The 16,059-nt window shown below is 38.0% G+C and overlaps 1 protein-coding gene across 1 annotated transcript; it reads left to right on the forward strand.

Annotated features, from left to right (window-relative positions):
- Positions 1-161: 161 nt before the first annotated feature.
- LOC114306477 (zinc finger CCCH domain-containing protein 46) lies at positions 162-10,339 on the forward strand. Its single transcript, XM_082875091.1, has 4 exons — positions 162-537; positions 711-808; positions 887-1,112; positions 8,818-10,339. The coding sequence occupies exons 1-4, from the start codon at positions 455-457 to the stop codon at positions 8,888-8,890; spliced, it is 480 nt and encodes a 159-aa protein (XP_082731217.1). The 5' UTR covers positions 162-454; the 3' UTR covers positions 8,891-10,339.
- Positions 10,340-16,059: the final 5,720 nt, after the last annotated feature.

The following is a 16,059-nucleotide window of genomic DNA, read 5'->3' on the forward strand; positions in this document are numbered from 1 at the left end:
CACCTCACAAAAAAATCAAAATGTCAAAAAAGTCAAAAAGTCCTTCCCAAATCAATCTTTTTAAACTCAGACTAAAATAACCAAAACACTTAAAAAGTCAAAAAATCAACCCACTTCCGAAACGGAAGCTTAGCCTTTAAAAGAGTATTGGGCATCATAAAAAGTGCTAGTTTTGCTTAAAATTTCCTGCAGCTATTTTTTCATAACGTTATATACTCGTCAGATGTATCAATGTTGTACAAGTACATTTTGATGAATAACCTAGTGGATAGATAGCTTTCTTCATTGACTCAATCATCGATCTCGTCTTGCTACAGGTTGAGAGAGAAAGGAATTTACTCAATGCTAAGTTGCTTGAATTCGAAAACCTACCCGTAATCCTTATGCAGTTCCACAAAATCCTTCTATTGCTACCCAAACTGCTTTTCCTGGGGCCACTCCAATTGTCTCTTCAATGACTGCTCAAAATAGCAACCCTCCTTCAGTTTCAAGTTTCAGTCAACTCGGTGCATCACTAAATATGGGGTTTGGAATGAGGCAAGATTTTCTCCCGACATCTGAATTTATATTTAGCTATCTTCTTGCTAATGATGGTATCTGTTGATTTATAGGGCAGCTTTAGTGTTCTTATGCTGTTGCAAGGGTTATTCAAACTCTTGTTTCAAAGTCTGCCCTTTGATTTTGTTAACTTAGTTGGGTTAATTCTTCAGGCCCGCTACTCCTACAAATAATGCTTTTGGTTCCACTCAAATTTCCAGTCAGACTACTAGTGTATTTGAAACCAAGAACTCGCCATTTGGAAGTTCAGGTAAGACTTGAAGCTTATAATGTTACACACTAGAATGCTTTATGTTTGTGCGCTGCCTATAACTCAGTCATGTGGTAGGTTCATTTGGGGGTCAACTTCGTAACCAGTCATTTGGAAGTTCCATTGCCCCCAACACTGCAAGCTTCAGCAACAGTGCCGTTAGTGCTGAACGAAACCCATTTTTTACTTCGGCAGTGTCACCACAAGTTCCAAGTTCAGCAAGTTTCCAGTCATCCATACCTCCGAATGGGCCTAACTCTGCCTCCACTGCAGTTGAACAATTATCTGTGAATGTGGACACAATGCAAGTTCTTGGATTTTTTTTTTTTCTCAACCAAAAAAATAAAAAAAAATCAGTTACGAAGTTTTGGATTGGAAGTACATAACTGTTAGAAATTGGGCGCCCATGTGGCATGACCCTTAGAACCTTTTGAACCTCATCCAAATGGGTTTTGAATTTGAATTCAAACCTATTTGGATGAGCCACTCAGGATATATATCTATCATATCATGATATGGATAGATGATATAGATATCAGATATTATCTCATTTAACCAATGGATAAATGAGATAAATATATTTTATATCTGATATATGGTTATGGGTAACGAAGAGAGAAAACAACGTTGAGTCTGTTTTCTACCCATATACTGACTCTCTCCCAAGAAACAACGATCAAGTCAGTTGCACTGTGGTTTGTGTGGGTGATATTCACCATTGTAATATTACCCCACTGCTGGGATTGATTGATCTGATTCTGGAAGCACGTGATTTATCCACGAGGTTCTATCATCAAAAGGTATGATCTGATGATTTTATTCCGCTGCATGTTTTGTGTTTTGATTTACATTGGTATCAGAGCCAATGATGGATATTTTCGTGCTTTCTTTTATCATGTGTATATTTATAAAAGATGTGGAGATCCAAAATATTTTATTTTTATGATCATTAATGTCATTTTTAAGAGCATAAATGATTTTATTTTGGAAAAAGGAGTCCGGCAGTACAATAATCGGAACTGTCAGTACCCTGGAAGGTGGCGTGTGGCATTCACGCGCCACCACGCCGAAGCCACGCGCGCCCACGCGCCTACACGCGCCGGATGCCATGCTGACGCGCCTGCACGCGCCATCACGCGCGCGTCGGCGGTGCTGTCCACGCACGCGCGCCGTCCGCGCCCGCACGCGCGCCGCGTGCTGGAGCCGCGCGCCGAGCCGAGGCTGAGCCGCGCGCCGAGCCGATCCTTGAGCCGACTTGCGCTGAGCGGCGCCGAGCCGAGCCGAGCCGTTTTTCCGCGCTGGCTTGGCTCTAAGGCTCTGTTTGTTTGTTTTTTAATTCTGAATTGCGTTAATTGACCATAATTTATTCGTTATAGCTTTGTTTTAAGCATGGTTGGTACCCTTAGACTCAGAATTAATTTTTCTATATTCTGTAAAATTTTGAAAATTTTACGAAAATATGTAATATTTTTCCTGTGTTAATAATGCATTTTTTTTGCTTTAAAATGCATCTGGTGTTGCATGATTAATTTTCTGGGGTTGAAATTTTTATTGTGGACTTCTGAAATGTTTTAATATCTACTGGTAATATTGTCTCATTTTATCAGTTTCTGGATTTTTTATTTCTAATTTTATGTGTATTTATTAGTCATTTAAAATTCCAGAATATTTCAGAAAAATTTCAGAATATTTCAGAACAATGTACATTTTAATTATGGCATAATCTGAATATTGTTTCTGTTTACTAGTTTCTGGATTTTTTATTTCTAATTTTATGTGTGTTTAATTAGTTATTTAAAATTCCAGAAAATACCAGAAAATTTCAGGATGATGTACTTTCTGTTATGGCATAATTTAAATATTGTATACAGCATATTTTTTTTTTAGTTTGTAATATGTTGTAATTAGAAGAGCATGATTATTTATTTATTTATTAGAATTCCATTATTAAATAAATATAGCATGAGTTATTTGTAGATTTACATTAAAATGCTATTGTATGGAATTTATCATGCTTTGTATATGCCATAGTCAGTGGGAGGTTATTCGGTTGAGAGAAATCTTTGTAGATTAACTCCCGAAAACCAATATTTTGCGCATAAATTAAACTAAATTTTGGATAATTGTCACTTGTGGCGCAAGAGATGATTACGAGCATAGCGGATTTTCGATCTTGCGACTTGTGTAATATTGTCACTATTTAATTTAGATTTTTGCGGCAAAATTATATTATGCTAATCAAATTAATCCCAATGCGAATTTCTCTCTAAATTGATTTAGCTTATGAAAGTTAATTTGGTTGACCTAAACTTCGTAGAGATGTTCAAATGTGAACAAACTAATCCCATTCTTTAGATGAGCAAAAGTCTTGGAGACTTTAGGTCAAACCTTAATTGAGCCAAAGTAGGGAAACATGACTCAAAGTCGCCGTGTTTTTGTTGCCTTGTTTGGCACAATAAAAACTAATGTGTGCGCTATAGTTAGCGGCACGCTACATAGTTTTGGTTGGCGAGTTTTGGAGTTATGAAATTAGTAAGCCCTCAATAGATCTGTATATGATCTTGACTAATGAGCTGCGCGGATTGACTTTGTAATTTGACTTGTAAATAATGTTACATCATTGGATGAAGTAACATTCAAGAGTCACGTCATCCAAGAAATGCGAGCTTAAATAAATTAGTCATTAAGTGTAAGACGAGTAGCCAGTACGAGCAGTGTTTTGCTCTCTACCCAATTATTGGGAGTAGATTGAGCGAAATTTCATGCACTATAATAGTGTGCGTTGAAATATCACGTGAAGTTAAAAGATTAGCGCTTAGAAGCTGCAAAATCTATTAACACTGAGTGAAAAGATTAGCGCTTAGTGGCTGCAAAATCTATTAGCATTGCCAACTTGTCTAAGTGTGGACACTTACTGTTTCCACACTTGAGTGTGAAACATGGATGAGGTGCTTCTTTGTGTGATTCCTTTACTAGGCTAACGTTTTGAATAACATTTACCACTAAGCGCAAACGTTGCAGCATAGTAATGAAAAGGTTAAGGCTGACAAGGTTGTTATGACTCTAAGAATTTAACGCATCGCTTGTAAGAGCATTGTGTTGAATTAGACTCTTTAGCCTAATTCGCGCTTAAGTTACTTCAGGAGCTATCATAGTTGATAGCTTATTCTCTCCTTCTTGTGGATAGTAGAATTAATTGCAAGTAACTATGAAGCGAGAAATAGAGATGGCAACAGGAGTATCGTCATCTTTCAGCTAGATGTATTAAAGTGTATGGAGAATAAAATTGACTTGAAGATGCAGGGGATTAGCACTTACTAGTTAAATTTGCGACTTAGGCGCAGTTGATATCTCCATGACATCCTTTTTATGATCTAGTGAATATGACTTAGTCGTGAGTCATTACCTAGTTGGGCCTAAACCTTTAAAACTTGTCTTCGAGAACTCACACATTAAGATGATTGGAATTAGTTTATGACATTGGTCATGAACCAGTGGCTTATTATACTTAATCACATTAATGAGATGATGACACGATGGTTTGAGTAGGCCTTCTCGGGCCCACTCGCTTATGACATCCTGCTCTCATGTGAATGTGTAACTTTGTTCGCAATGGGTGCGCACAAGTAAGTAGGAAAGCCGCAGAAGGTCATTTGTTTTGGCGCATTTAGTCCACTATGATATTTTGTGACTAGATATGTGTGAGGGTATGATAGCTAAGCCTCAATCTCGACACATTTATAGATTACGATACGCATCTGAGTCAAGACTATTTGATCTCCCATAAGTCAAAAATTTTTGAGATGATTTTTGACATTGCACATATAAGGTCGAGATCAATTAGATAAGAGTTTTTTGTGCTTTTAGTTTTGACCAAGGTGGCGAGTATCTATTTGAGTTATTTTTTTCAGAAAAACTCTGTGAAGAGAGATGGATGTTTAGAACATTGATTATTCCTAGTACTCAACAACACACTGGTGTAGTAGAGATAAGGAATTAAATATTGTTAATGTTAGGTAGATAATGGCGCAAAATGTTTCCCAATTGGGAATTGCACTAGTTTGTTGCCTATATCCCTAACTAAGTGCCCTCCATATCAGTTTTTACACTCCATTTTGAGTAATGGGTTAGCAGAGAGCCATCTATGGGCGATCTGTAACCATTAAGCAGCTTATCTTTATTCTACTTCTCATAAGATTGCGAAGTTAAGACCTAGGGTTCTATAGCGCATTATTGTATGCTGTCTTGTAAACACAAAGGGTCGTGTGGCGCATTATTGTATGCGGTCATGCAAACCCTCCGGGTCATGTGCATATAGGTAAGCAGCTTTGTGGTAGTGTAACTAAGTCACATAAAGTTTTATTAGTAAAGGTGACGTGAATAGAGTTTTCGGAACTCTATAAGATGGATAATTCCAAGCATAGCGCTCTATGTAGCCTAGTTGAGAATGGAAAGAAATTTCCAATATCCTAGGGACAGTGGGAGCGATGTGTCTACTAATGGATTACTCCATTAGAACAGAATACTCTACATTCTTAGTTGCGTGGTAGCAAATGTGAAAATTTTCCACGTCATCACTGGGTGATTGAGAGGGAAACATTCATGATTGCTCCGCAAGATGATAAAGAGCCTAGGATAATGCCAAAGGCTCTAGTCTCCTGTTTTTAGAAAGTGGATCAATGTTGCGCAGTTTAAGACAAAGTCTTTGAGGATTAACCATTTTTATAATTTGGTTGACTTTCCATTATGACGCAAAACTGTTATAAAGTTATGCGTAATTTGGATAGTCATTGTTGAGGCATAAGGCTCGCTAGATACCGAATGGTCGCACCATTGAGGAAAGTGTAGACCATGAGAAGACTTCCTCCTGGGGAGTGAGGTTATTTTGACTTAGGCTATAATTGACATAAGTTTGGAACATTGATTTGTGGACATTGTGACCTGATTTCTCATTAGAGAATTGGATAAGTAGATCCGTAAGGATTTACCTTCTGCTTTTATAGTGAAAAGTTAGGAGCGCAAAAAGGTTGTTGGTTCCAATAAATCTTTTACAGCCTAAAGCAGTTATCCAAACAGTGGTTCTTAGATTTCGTAAAGCCATGATAGGGCAACGATGATCGATGAAGACCACTGAGGCATGATCAATGGTCCAAAAGAAGTTTTTCCTTACTTAGTCATTATGAGCCAGGAATTTATAAGGTTGTCGCCACCTAGGGTGGGCAGTCCTCCATTTTAGATATGATGGACATGGGTGATGTAATTCATATGCTCGGATGTACGATCCTTAGGGATTGTTTTAGGAAAATTCTCGGTTTGTCTTCGATGACTTACATAAGGAATATCCTAGAACGATTCTAGATGCAAAATTGCAAACCCATTGACTTACCTATCGGTAAAAGCCAGAGCCTTAGCTATTGAGTGAATCCTCAGATTGTCTTTGGGAGAAACAGATGACCTATATTCCTTGATTTTTTCTTTGTTGTGGGAGCCTAAAGTACGCTATGTGGGCGTATTCGGCATGATAAGTTTTATCTTTGATAAATGGTTAACTGAGTTGTATAGACATTGACCTTGCTCATTAGACTGTGGATAAAATGCTTTATTAGAAGCATATTAATTTGCTCCTTGTAAAATTCAATGCGCTAGTTGGGCGCATCTGCGCTAGTTGGGCGCATCTGCGCTAGTTGGGCGCATTAAGAATGAACGCAAATTGGTCACCAAAAATATCTTTAGAGAGGTTATAGTGCAAGAGGTAGTGATCTTAAATCATTTCATATGAGGCGCACATGGTGGATTCCGTTGTATATACTTATCGCAAGAGGTGCTGATAAGGCTTATGTTTGGAGTCTATAATTGCGCAAGCTGTGGTCAATTTTTTTTTAAATCGATCACTTATTTTGAGATGATGGGATGTTGACACTATTATGGTTTGTGTCATAATGATTAGCAAATGATGATGTCAGCAGGCAAGATTGGCTCACTCACACGAGCAATCGCCCTTGGCGCTTGGGAGCGAGCAAGGATGAGACTGGTGGTTTATTTTTATTCGGAGCCAAGAGAGGCTTAAATCATCCACTATGTATGTCGCCTTGGTTATAACCAAGATGAGGTCGTGTTAAGGACCAAACATGGATGTTAGTACCCACTTTCCATGTTGTGCCTGTTATGATTAGCCAGATTCGAGATCTCATTTGGCGCCTAGAAGGCGAGCAAATAGAGAATTCGGGTTAGGCGCTAGAAAGCGACTAGACTAATATCTGTACGGTGTATCGAGTATGACGTCACTCTTTATGGAAGAGTTACTCCACCGTAGCATGTATTCATACTATATGTGCTTGGCGACCGAGTAATGAGGTGAGAGAATGGATCCCTGCTTCCTCACCGTGTGAGTCTTACGAGTCATTATTGATATGACTTTCATTTATGTACCCTTTTGTGACTTTTGACTATGTCATAAGGTAAGGGGTTGATGTTCTGCTACTTTGGTATGTTGCCTGCGGTCATGCATGATTCGGCCTTAAGGGACATCACTGGAAAGCGGTCAATCCTAAACTAAATGGCATGAGTGCAAAGGGAAGATCATCTAGTATTACACCACTGTTGTATATTCACTGCCGGCAACTCACATCGCTCTGTATGAGAGGCGAATTGAGTGTGAATATATTGCAAGAATTAAGAGGGTCAAACATGCTCTTTTTGAGGGATTAGAGATGTTTTTTGGACCGGTGTAATTAGATGGGTCTGGGGTATATGAGACACTATTTCTATTCTTTTTGGGTTGATGTCTCTATGCTGGCTCATTTTGAGTTTCTAGTATAGAGCTCCCACATGCAGGTGTTCTCAGCAGTCGCACGGTGCAGTGGCTAGTATGAGATTGTTTATTTTTGGGGAGATTGAGATTGAGACGTGGCAGTGTCATGCCAACTCATGTCCGAGTGGGAGATGTTAGAAATTGGGCGCCCATGTGGCATGACCCTTAGAACCTTTTGAACCTCATCCAAATGGGTTTTGAATTTGAATTCAAACCTATTTGGATGAGCCACTCAGGATATATATCTATCATATCATGATATGGATAGATGATATAGATATCAGATATTATCTCATTTAACCAATGGATAAATGAGATAAATATATTTTATATCTGATATATGGTTATGGGTAACGAAGAGAGAAAACAACGTTGAGTCTGTTTTCTACCCATATACTGACTCTCTCCCAAGAAACAACGATCAAGTCAGTTGCACTGTGGTTTGTGTGGGTGATATTCACCATTGTAATATCACCCCACTGCTGGGATTGATTGATCTGATTCTGGAAGCACGTGATTTATCCACGAGGTTCTATCATCAAAAGGTATGATCTGATGATTTTATTCCGCTGCATGTTTTGTGTTTTGATTTACAATAACAATTAAAATCCGTATTCTATTTAAAGAACTAAACCAGAAGAAGGCCAGCAATCCCTAGTTCCCTCTATTTGGGTTTGGCTTTACTGACTTAAAGATCCATTTATATTAAAATTGTTTTACTAACTATTATCATCCTGGACCCAACCTTAAATTGGGTTCAAAATTTTGATGTGGCTGAAAATGATCCCATCATAAAGCTTAATTGATGTAAACCTACCTTTTGCTCATGTAGTGTAAGATCATGAAAAGGAGCTTGTTATATCTTTTTGTATTTTATGATAAAAGATGATGTGAACCCTTTCTATGGGAAAACTTGGGGATCCCGAATTACACTGGTTGGTCAGCTTCGAGTTAGTTTTTCACTATTTAGATTCATTTAGGACCAGATCCCGTCATAATCAGGCGCCATTGATTCATTTCTTACCGCCTTGACTCTGTATTTTTTATTCTGGTGTCTCTATTCTTGTCATTTTTTGTATTTGTGTTCTTTGGATACGATCCTAGATCTGATCTATAATTTGTAGGATTTTTTTCTTCAAAACTGTGAACAATTTATTATATGCTTGTTATTAACTTTGGTTATTTTCCCATCCTGCAGTGATAATATGACAAGGAAGAATGGTGCAGTGGATGATGCCATCTGGTTGAAAGAGGAATGGAATATCATTTGACATTTATATTGAGTGTTCATTCTTAATTTTCCTTTAGCATTATTATTATTATTATTTGAAAAATTCTTTTTTTGAGTTTTTCCCATGGATCCTATCAAAAGTCAAAAGACCTTCATGGCAATAATAAGTGTTTGCACATTGTTTTATTCAAGATCCATTTTGAATCATTACTATTAATGTTTTGGAAACTCGTACATTATGCATTACTTGTTTATTTTTTTTTCTACTTTCAGATTCCGGAAGAAGCACCTCCGGACAAATATACATTCTAGGGTTATTTTAGAATTAGGCATGCAAATGGTTGAAATATGGACACATTCGGATCGGTAATCACTGTCAGCAGAAATCTAACCTTGGCTTCATGGGGGGTGGCTAATTTTCAAAAGAAGATGGTGACCATGTTGTGCAGATTGCCGACTGGTTTTGACGTTCCACTGGGAGTATAAATTAAATTCAATCCAAGGAGGTAATTCTAATGCCTTTTGGTAATTGGATTATGTTGGTGAGAAGGAATGAGATTTGAATGTGTTACATGGTGCTAAAGTCGTGAGATGTTGATTGTAATCTTTGATCCGCAATCTCTGGTCTGTCTTGTACTGATTTATGAAGCACAGATACTTCAAAAAGGGTGACGTATCCGTATCAGATACTTATCAGATACCGATACTCCTCGAATACTCGCGGATACGTATCGGATACTTCTTAAAAGTATTAGATACTTCTTAATTAATTTTTTATTAATTTTGAAGTATCGAATACTTAATTTTGAAGTATCGGATACTCAAAGTTATATATTACTTATAATATTTTGTTTAGTTCTTTGATAAGAGGAATATAGTGAGAGTTAAAGTAATAGAATTTGTCAAATTGATGTATCCTTGTTGTCTCTTTCACTTCTCTCTCGCTTTTTCACTCTCTCACGTTTCTTCTCTCTGCTCTCATTCTTTTTTTGGTGTTGGCATGTAAGGATGATGTTTAATTTGCATTTGCATTTGCTTTTGCTTTTGCTTTTAGTTTTGGATGTTTTATGAATGTTTGAGCACTTTTAGGTTAATAGGAATCTCTCTCCTTATTTATTAATTTACTTTAAGTTTTATTTTCATGCATATTACATTATTAAAATTATATATAAAAAAAAAATTATGAATGTATCTCCGCTGTACCCGTATCGTACTTTTTCAAATTTTGACATATCGCCATATCCACATCCCCATATCACCATATTCGTATCCGTGCTTCCTAGGCTATCATTGATGTCTTAAAAAGTATATTTGCTGAAATTTTTATTTAAGAATGGTTTTTTGGCTTTAGCTAAGGTCTTGTGATATTCAATGATGAAGGGGAACAAGTTGAAGCTATTGACCTTGAAGATTCTTAGTTTTATAGGAATCTTTCTTCTTTATCAAGTTATCTTTTGCTTTAAGTTTTATTTTTATGCATACTGCATTACTAAAAATTGTTAAAATAATATTTTTTACGAACATATTCCCGCCGTACCCGTATCCCATATCCGTATCCGTGCTTCCTAGGTACTGATATACGAGTGCTCATTCTTACGAGTGCTCATTCTTGTTCACATGTTAAATTGCTTGCTCTTCACTTGTGTGTATGAATGTTTTGATTTCAAACATGCAATCAAAGCAGAAAATAAATTATGTGTTCTAACTTTACGGCCTATTTGATAATTAAAATACATGTGTTGCGGCATATTGAGAATATAAATAATATTAATTATTTATCTTTTTCCCTCAATAATTGATTATAGTCCTTGAATTATTAATTTGGTGTCAAGGAGAATCGTACATTAAGGGAGTTTAAAAACTGACAAAATACTTGTGGTCCTTATTGCAAGACACAGTGCCGTAGGATTTGTGGGCAAAAAACTCGTTAAAAATTCTCAACGGACAGCAGCAACTCATATATCTGACTGAAACGAAGGTCATCATGACTCGTGAATCATGAGTAGTACTACTCAACTCAATTCATCCATGTTATATTCAGTTGGTATGTGCCACCCTGGATAGCACTTTTAGCAACAATGCTACAGGGCCCGAATTCCTCCGCCCCGAATGCCCCTAAACCACGAAACGACGTCGTTTCGTGGTTTTAATTTTTTTTTTTTTTTTTTTTCCAGCAGAAGAAGGAGACGAAGACGGAGAGGGGGAGGGGGAGACGAAGACGGAGGAGGGGGAGGGGGAGGGGGAGGAGGGGGACTGGAGGGGGCCTAAAAAATGGGCTGGAGGCGGAGGCGGGGGGCGCGGCGATCGGCGATGGCAGAGGCGGCGATCGGCGATGGCTGAGGCGACGAGCAGAGGCATGGCGAGCAGAGGCATGGCGGAGGCGACGGAGGCGGAGGCGCGGCGATCGGCGACGGATCGGAGACGGCGGCGACCCCTCTCCCTCTCCCTCTCCCTCTTTCTCTCCCTCTCCCTCTCTCTCTTCCTCCGCTTCCTCTACGTCGAAAATGGCAGAAAAAAAAAAAAAAAAAAATTCGAGCCACATTCGAGCCAAGCCATTTCGGGCCCTCAATCATTTTTCGCACTTTTAGTGAGCAGCGCTGCTTGAGGGCCCTAAATTTCGGGGCTCGAATGCCCCGAAATTTCACTTTTGGTAAAAAAAAAAAAGGAAAAAAGAAAGAAAAAAAGAAAACAATTTCCAAAAATGGAAATTAGGGGCATTAGGGGCAAATTTTTTAGGGCCACCAATCATTTTCCTTTAGCGAGATGCCGAAGTCCTACCTAATTTTCTTGCTCACAATCAATCCAAATTTGGGGCCCACAAACCCATTGCACGGTACTCTGACCCCTTGCAAGTTTGGATTTTTCTATTTCCTCATACCAGAAAAACCCAAAAACAAAATCAATCACTTTGTTTAGTTTCTATTTTTTAAATTTACTTTTCAAAAAATTTGTACCTTTCGTTTTTCGTATTTTTTTATTCACTTATTTTTTTTACTATTTTAAGTAGTTTTTTAAATATTTAGATACAATTCACATATATATATTTAAAAAGTATAATATTTGTAAAAAAAATTTTAAAAAAAATTCACTAAATATTAAAAGTATAAAAAAAAATTACGAAAATTCAGTATATTTTTCATATTTTTGTATATTTAGCAATTTTTTAACATATTTTTTCAGAAATATTTTATTATTTTGATATATCTAAGTAAGGTGTATCTAAAAAAAAATTGCATAAAATTTTAAAAATATTCACTAAAAACAATTAAAAAAAGCACACACAAAAAAAAAAAACCTCAAATTTCAAAAAATTAAAATTAAACACACTGAATATTTTTATTTATATTTTTTGGAATGGGTTGCAGGGATCAACATTTCAAAATGTAAGTGTTCGATTCAAATTATGTTTGAAAATCAAACCATGTGAGTTTCCGAACTCCCTTTTCCTTGTCCTACTTGAAGGTCTTTACTTGTTTGCTTAAATATGTTGTAGGGTGCTTGGCATATGTGGTCTCTAGAGAGAGTATAAAATACAAATCTCATGTTTTATGCAAAGTTTTTTTGCTCTACATTTGAATGTTAGATTTCTGTAGTGAAAGGAAAAAGAAAGAAAAAAAAATGAAGTGAAAAAATAACTAAATTCCTTTGCTTTGTTTGGTTGGATTAGAAAAAATAAAAAATGAAAATGAAAAGGCATTTTTTCAAAAAATAAAAATAAAAAATCCATTGGTTTTGTTTGATTAACAACAGAAAAAGGAATATACACAGGCGATTTGATCATTTTTATTTCATTTTTTGTTCTTTGACAAATCCAAAATCTAAAATAATATTAAGAAAATATAACATAGAGTATATTCCATAGATTAATCTATGCTATAATGAATTTCTTAGAGCAATTTTAGTGGCATGCTACAACCATTGTCAAAACCAAACTATAACAAGACTTCTCAAAAACTTTACTCTAAACTCTGCACCAAGTTTATGCAAATTATAGCATTATCAAATTTGGCACAATAATTAGTGATTGTCAAAATTTAGTATTATTGAGGTAATTAAGATTGTCAAATTATAATTTTTTTTTCTTTTTTCTAAAATGTTGCAGAATGGCAAATTGACAAAACTACTAGAGATGCTTATAGGGGAATTTTTATTTTTATTTTTTTAAAAAACCCACAAAATTTGTATGACTGTGAGTGAGGGGTCCCTTCCATACTGGAACATCAAACTTATAGGTAGCATGTGTATGATATATTCAAGGTGGCCTCCTCCCCATTGTTGGATGGAGTGTGCTTGTAGAATGGTACCCTAATAATGTGTGTCTTGGTAGGTACAATGTCAAAGCTAACCTTCACTTCACCTATGATGAGGGTGAAGTAAGACCAGCTAATGGGTGAGTTAAAATACAATGTATAAAAAGAAATAGAGAATTGTATTATTTATTGATGTATTGATTGTGTGTTACAAGATTGTTCTATTGATTCCTTATATAGATGTAGGTGTAGGGAGTAGGTGGTGGTAGGTGAGTGTAGTAGGTGAGTGTGTGGTAGGTGATGGTAAGTGTGTGGTAGGTGATGGTAAATTTACATTTACATTAACAGCCCCCCTCAAACTCAAGGAGGATAGGTACTAGCCAACTTGAGTTTGGAGAGAGTAACAAAACAGAAAAATAAACTGATAAATAAAATAAAACAGGATAGGAGACACGGTATGGTCGTGTCAGACCGATGTAGCAGACAGTTTACGGGGTCATGTCGGACCGTTGTAGCAGACAGTTTACGGGGTCATGTCGGACCGTTGTAGCAGACACTGTGTGGTCGTGTCAGACCGATGTAGAAGACAGTTTACGGGGTCATGTCGGACCGATGTAGAAGACAGTTTATGGGGTCATGTCGGACCGTTGTAGAAGATTGTGGTGGTGCACCAAGGGGGCGACTTAGGGAGTGCGCCATGAGGTGGCTTGAACATGATACTGTGTATAACCCCCCCTCAAACTCAAATAGGTGTGAAGATAGAAACCTATTTGAGGTTGAAACAAAGGGATTGATAAAGCTGACCGGTGTAGAAGACACTGTATGAGTGTGTATATAGGCTGCCCAAAAGATATACATGGATGTAGATATCGAGCCCTCAAAAGTCGTGCCCTCAAAAGGTGCGCTCAATTTTTCAAAAGGCGTGCCATAAAAAGGCGTGCCCACTTTATCAAAAGATGTGCCATGAAAAGGCGTGCCAGTTTGTCGGGCGTCAAGAGGCGCGCGATGCGCGTGGCTGCCTCGGCTATAAGACGGAGGCTGAGGCTGAGGCAGAGAAAAGCTGCGAAAAACCTCTGAAAAAAAAAACTTCGGTGCTGAGAGAGAGAGTCTGTAACACTCTGTTGCGAGAGATATTCTGTAACACTCTGTTGCCCAGAAAATGGCCTCGTCTTCCCGTGGGCTGCTGACTCTCTTTCCCGACCTCAACGAGTCCACAGGAGAGAGAGCTGGTGCGGCGGCCAGTGAAACTCAACCAAGCGCTTCCAGTTTTGCTCCGTTGAACTTTCCGATGCGGTCTGTGGAGCAAAAAATGGCAGTGCAGTCGGATGTGGAGGCCAATCAGTATACTTTGAAGGCATGTGTGGAGTCCATGACGGCGGTCACAAACTTGTCGAACCGGCTGCAGAGTAGGACAAATGAGGTGCAGCAGTTAAACTCCCAGCTGGCTCTGCTCCAACGCATGTATAAGGATGCGCGAGCAGAGATAAGCGTGCTAAGGGCAGAAAACAAGGAGCTGAAGCGGAAGGCCACCGTGATGTTCCGATTTGGAGGGCCGCCATATGCTGCAGTGGAGGAGCAGGGAGTAGTGATCGTGCCCAGTGGAGTGGGAAACACGGAGGCAACACCGGCAAGGGCCGCCCAGGACGGAGGCAAGAAGAAAAAACCGGCGGCAGAATAGAGAAAAATCCCGCCTGTGGATGTGGTTGTTTTGGTGGGGTTTTGTTTGTTTGTTTGTTTTTTTTTTTTTTTTTTTTTTTTTTTTTTTTTTTTTTTTTTGGTTGTATGGTGATCGGGGTGAGCCCCGACAGGAATAAAATGAGGTTGAGTTTGGTTGGCAGTTCATCTGCGTGTGAAATCAAAAAGAAGATGCATGAAATTCGAGAGAGTGAAAATCTGCAATGGTGTTTTTTTTTTTTTTTTTTTTTTTGGTTTGTTTTTTTTTTTTTTTTTTTAATGAAAAAAAAAAATAAAAAAATAAAAAAATAAAATAAAATAAAAGAAAGAAAGTGGAGCGCAAAAGGTGGACACTGCCAGTGGAAAACATGAGGGTATTGATTAGACCACTTTTGAATAATAAGAAAAAAATTTCTATATTCTGCGTGGTGCATGGGGCAAAACAGTAGAATAAAAAAGGTGGTGGAAATAAATAAAATAGAATGACGATGGGTATGTAAACTTTCGTTTGCTTTGTAAAAGATGGATTAAAAAAAAAAAAAAAAGTAGAGTGGGAAACATGATGATCATGATGATAATGACACTGTTCCCTAACCCAAAACTTCCGAGAGACCCAATGACCACATGCATGTGTGGGTGTTATCTTCTTCTTTGTTTTTTTTTTTTTGTTTTTTTTTTATTTATTTATTTAGTTATTGATTTATTCTTCCAAAACTGGATGTCGTGCATGTGTATGGCGTGTGTGTGAATGGTGTAGCAGTGTAGTGTGGGTCTCTTGAGTGGGTGTCCCCTCTCTCTCTAAACCGTGTGTGAGAGAAAGCTGTATGTGTGTTGTAGTGTGATCGGAGACCGAGAGAGGAGAAGAGATAGAGGTCTCTGGACATGGAGACTGGTTCGACGAGCTTGAAGATGCGGATGATGATGAAGGCTAGGGTTGAGCAGAAGCCCATGTGGATCATGGTGAGGTTGCCGTTGAGCTCATCAAATAGAAGAGGAGAGAGACGAGATCGCTGATGATGTGGAGGACGGTGTAGCTGGTGGCGGAAGGAGAAGCATCGGTGTCTCCGTAGCCGCCGAGATCGGGGGAGTAGATGCGTTCTGTCGTGTTCGTATCGCTCTGCCACAGCTCCTCCGACAACGCCATCATCATCATCATGACTACATGCACTGCTTCTTTCAATGGCGGTTCCTGCTCCCATCGTCTCAAGCAGCGGATTGGCCACGGTTTTTTTTTTTTTTTTTTTTTTTTTTTTTTGAGTTGACGTTCAGCTTCCACGGTGTTTCT

This window comes from Camellia sinensis, chromosome 6 (genome assembly GCF_055761805.1).
Source record: "Camellia sinensis isolate YWXY chromosome 6, ASM5576180v1, whole genome shotgun sequence".
NCBI lineage: Eukaryota > Viridiplantae > Streptophyta > Magnoliopsida > Ericales > Theaceae > Camellia > Camellia sinensis.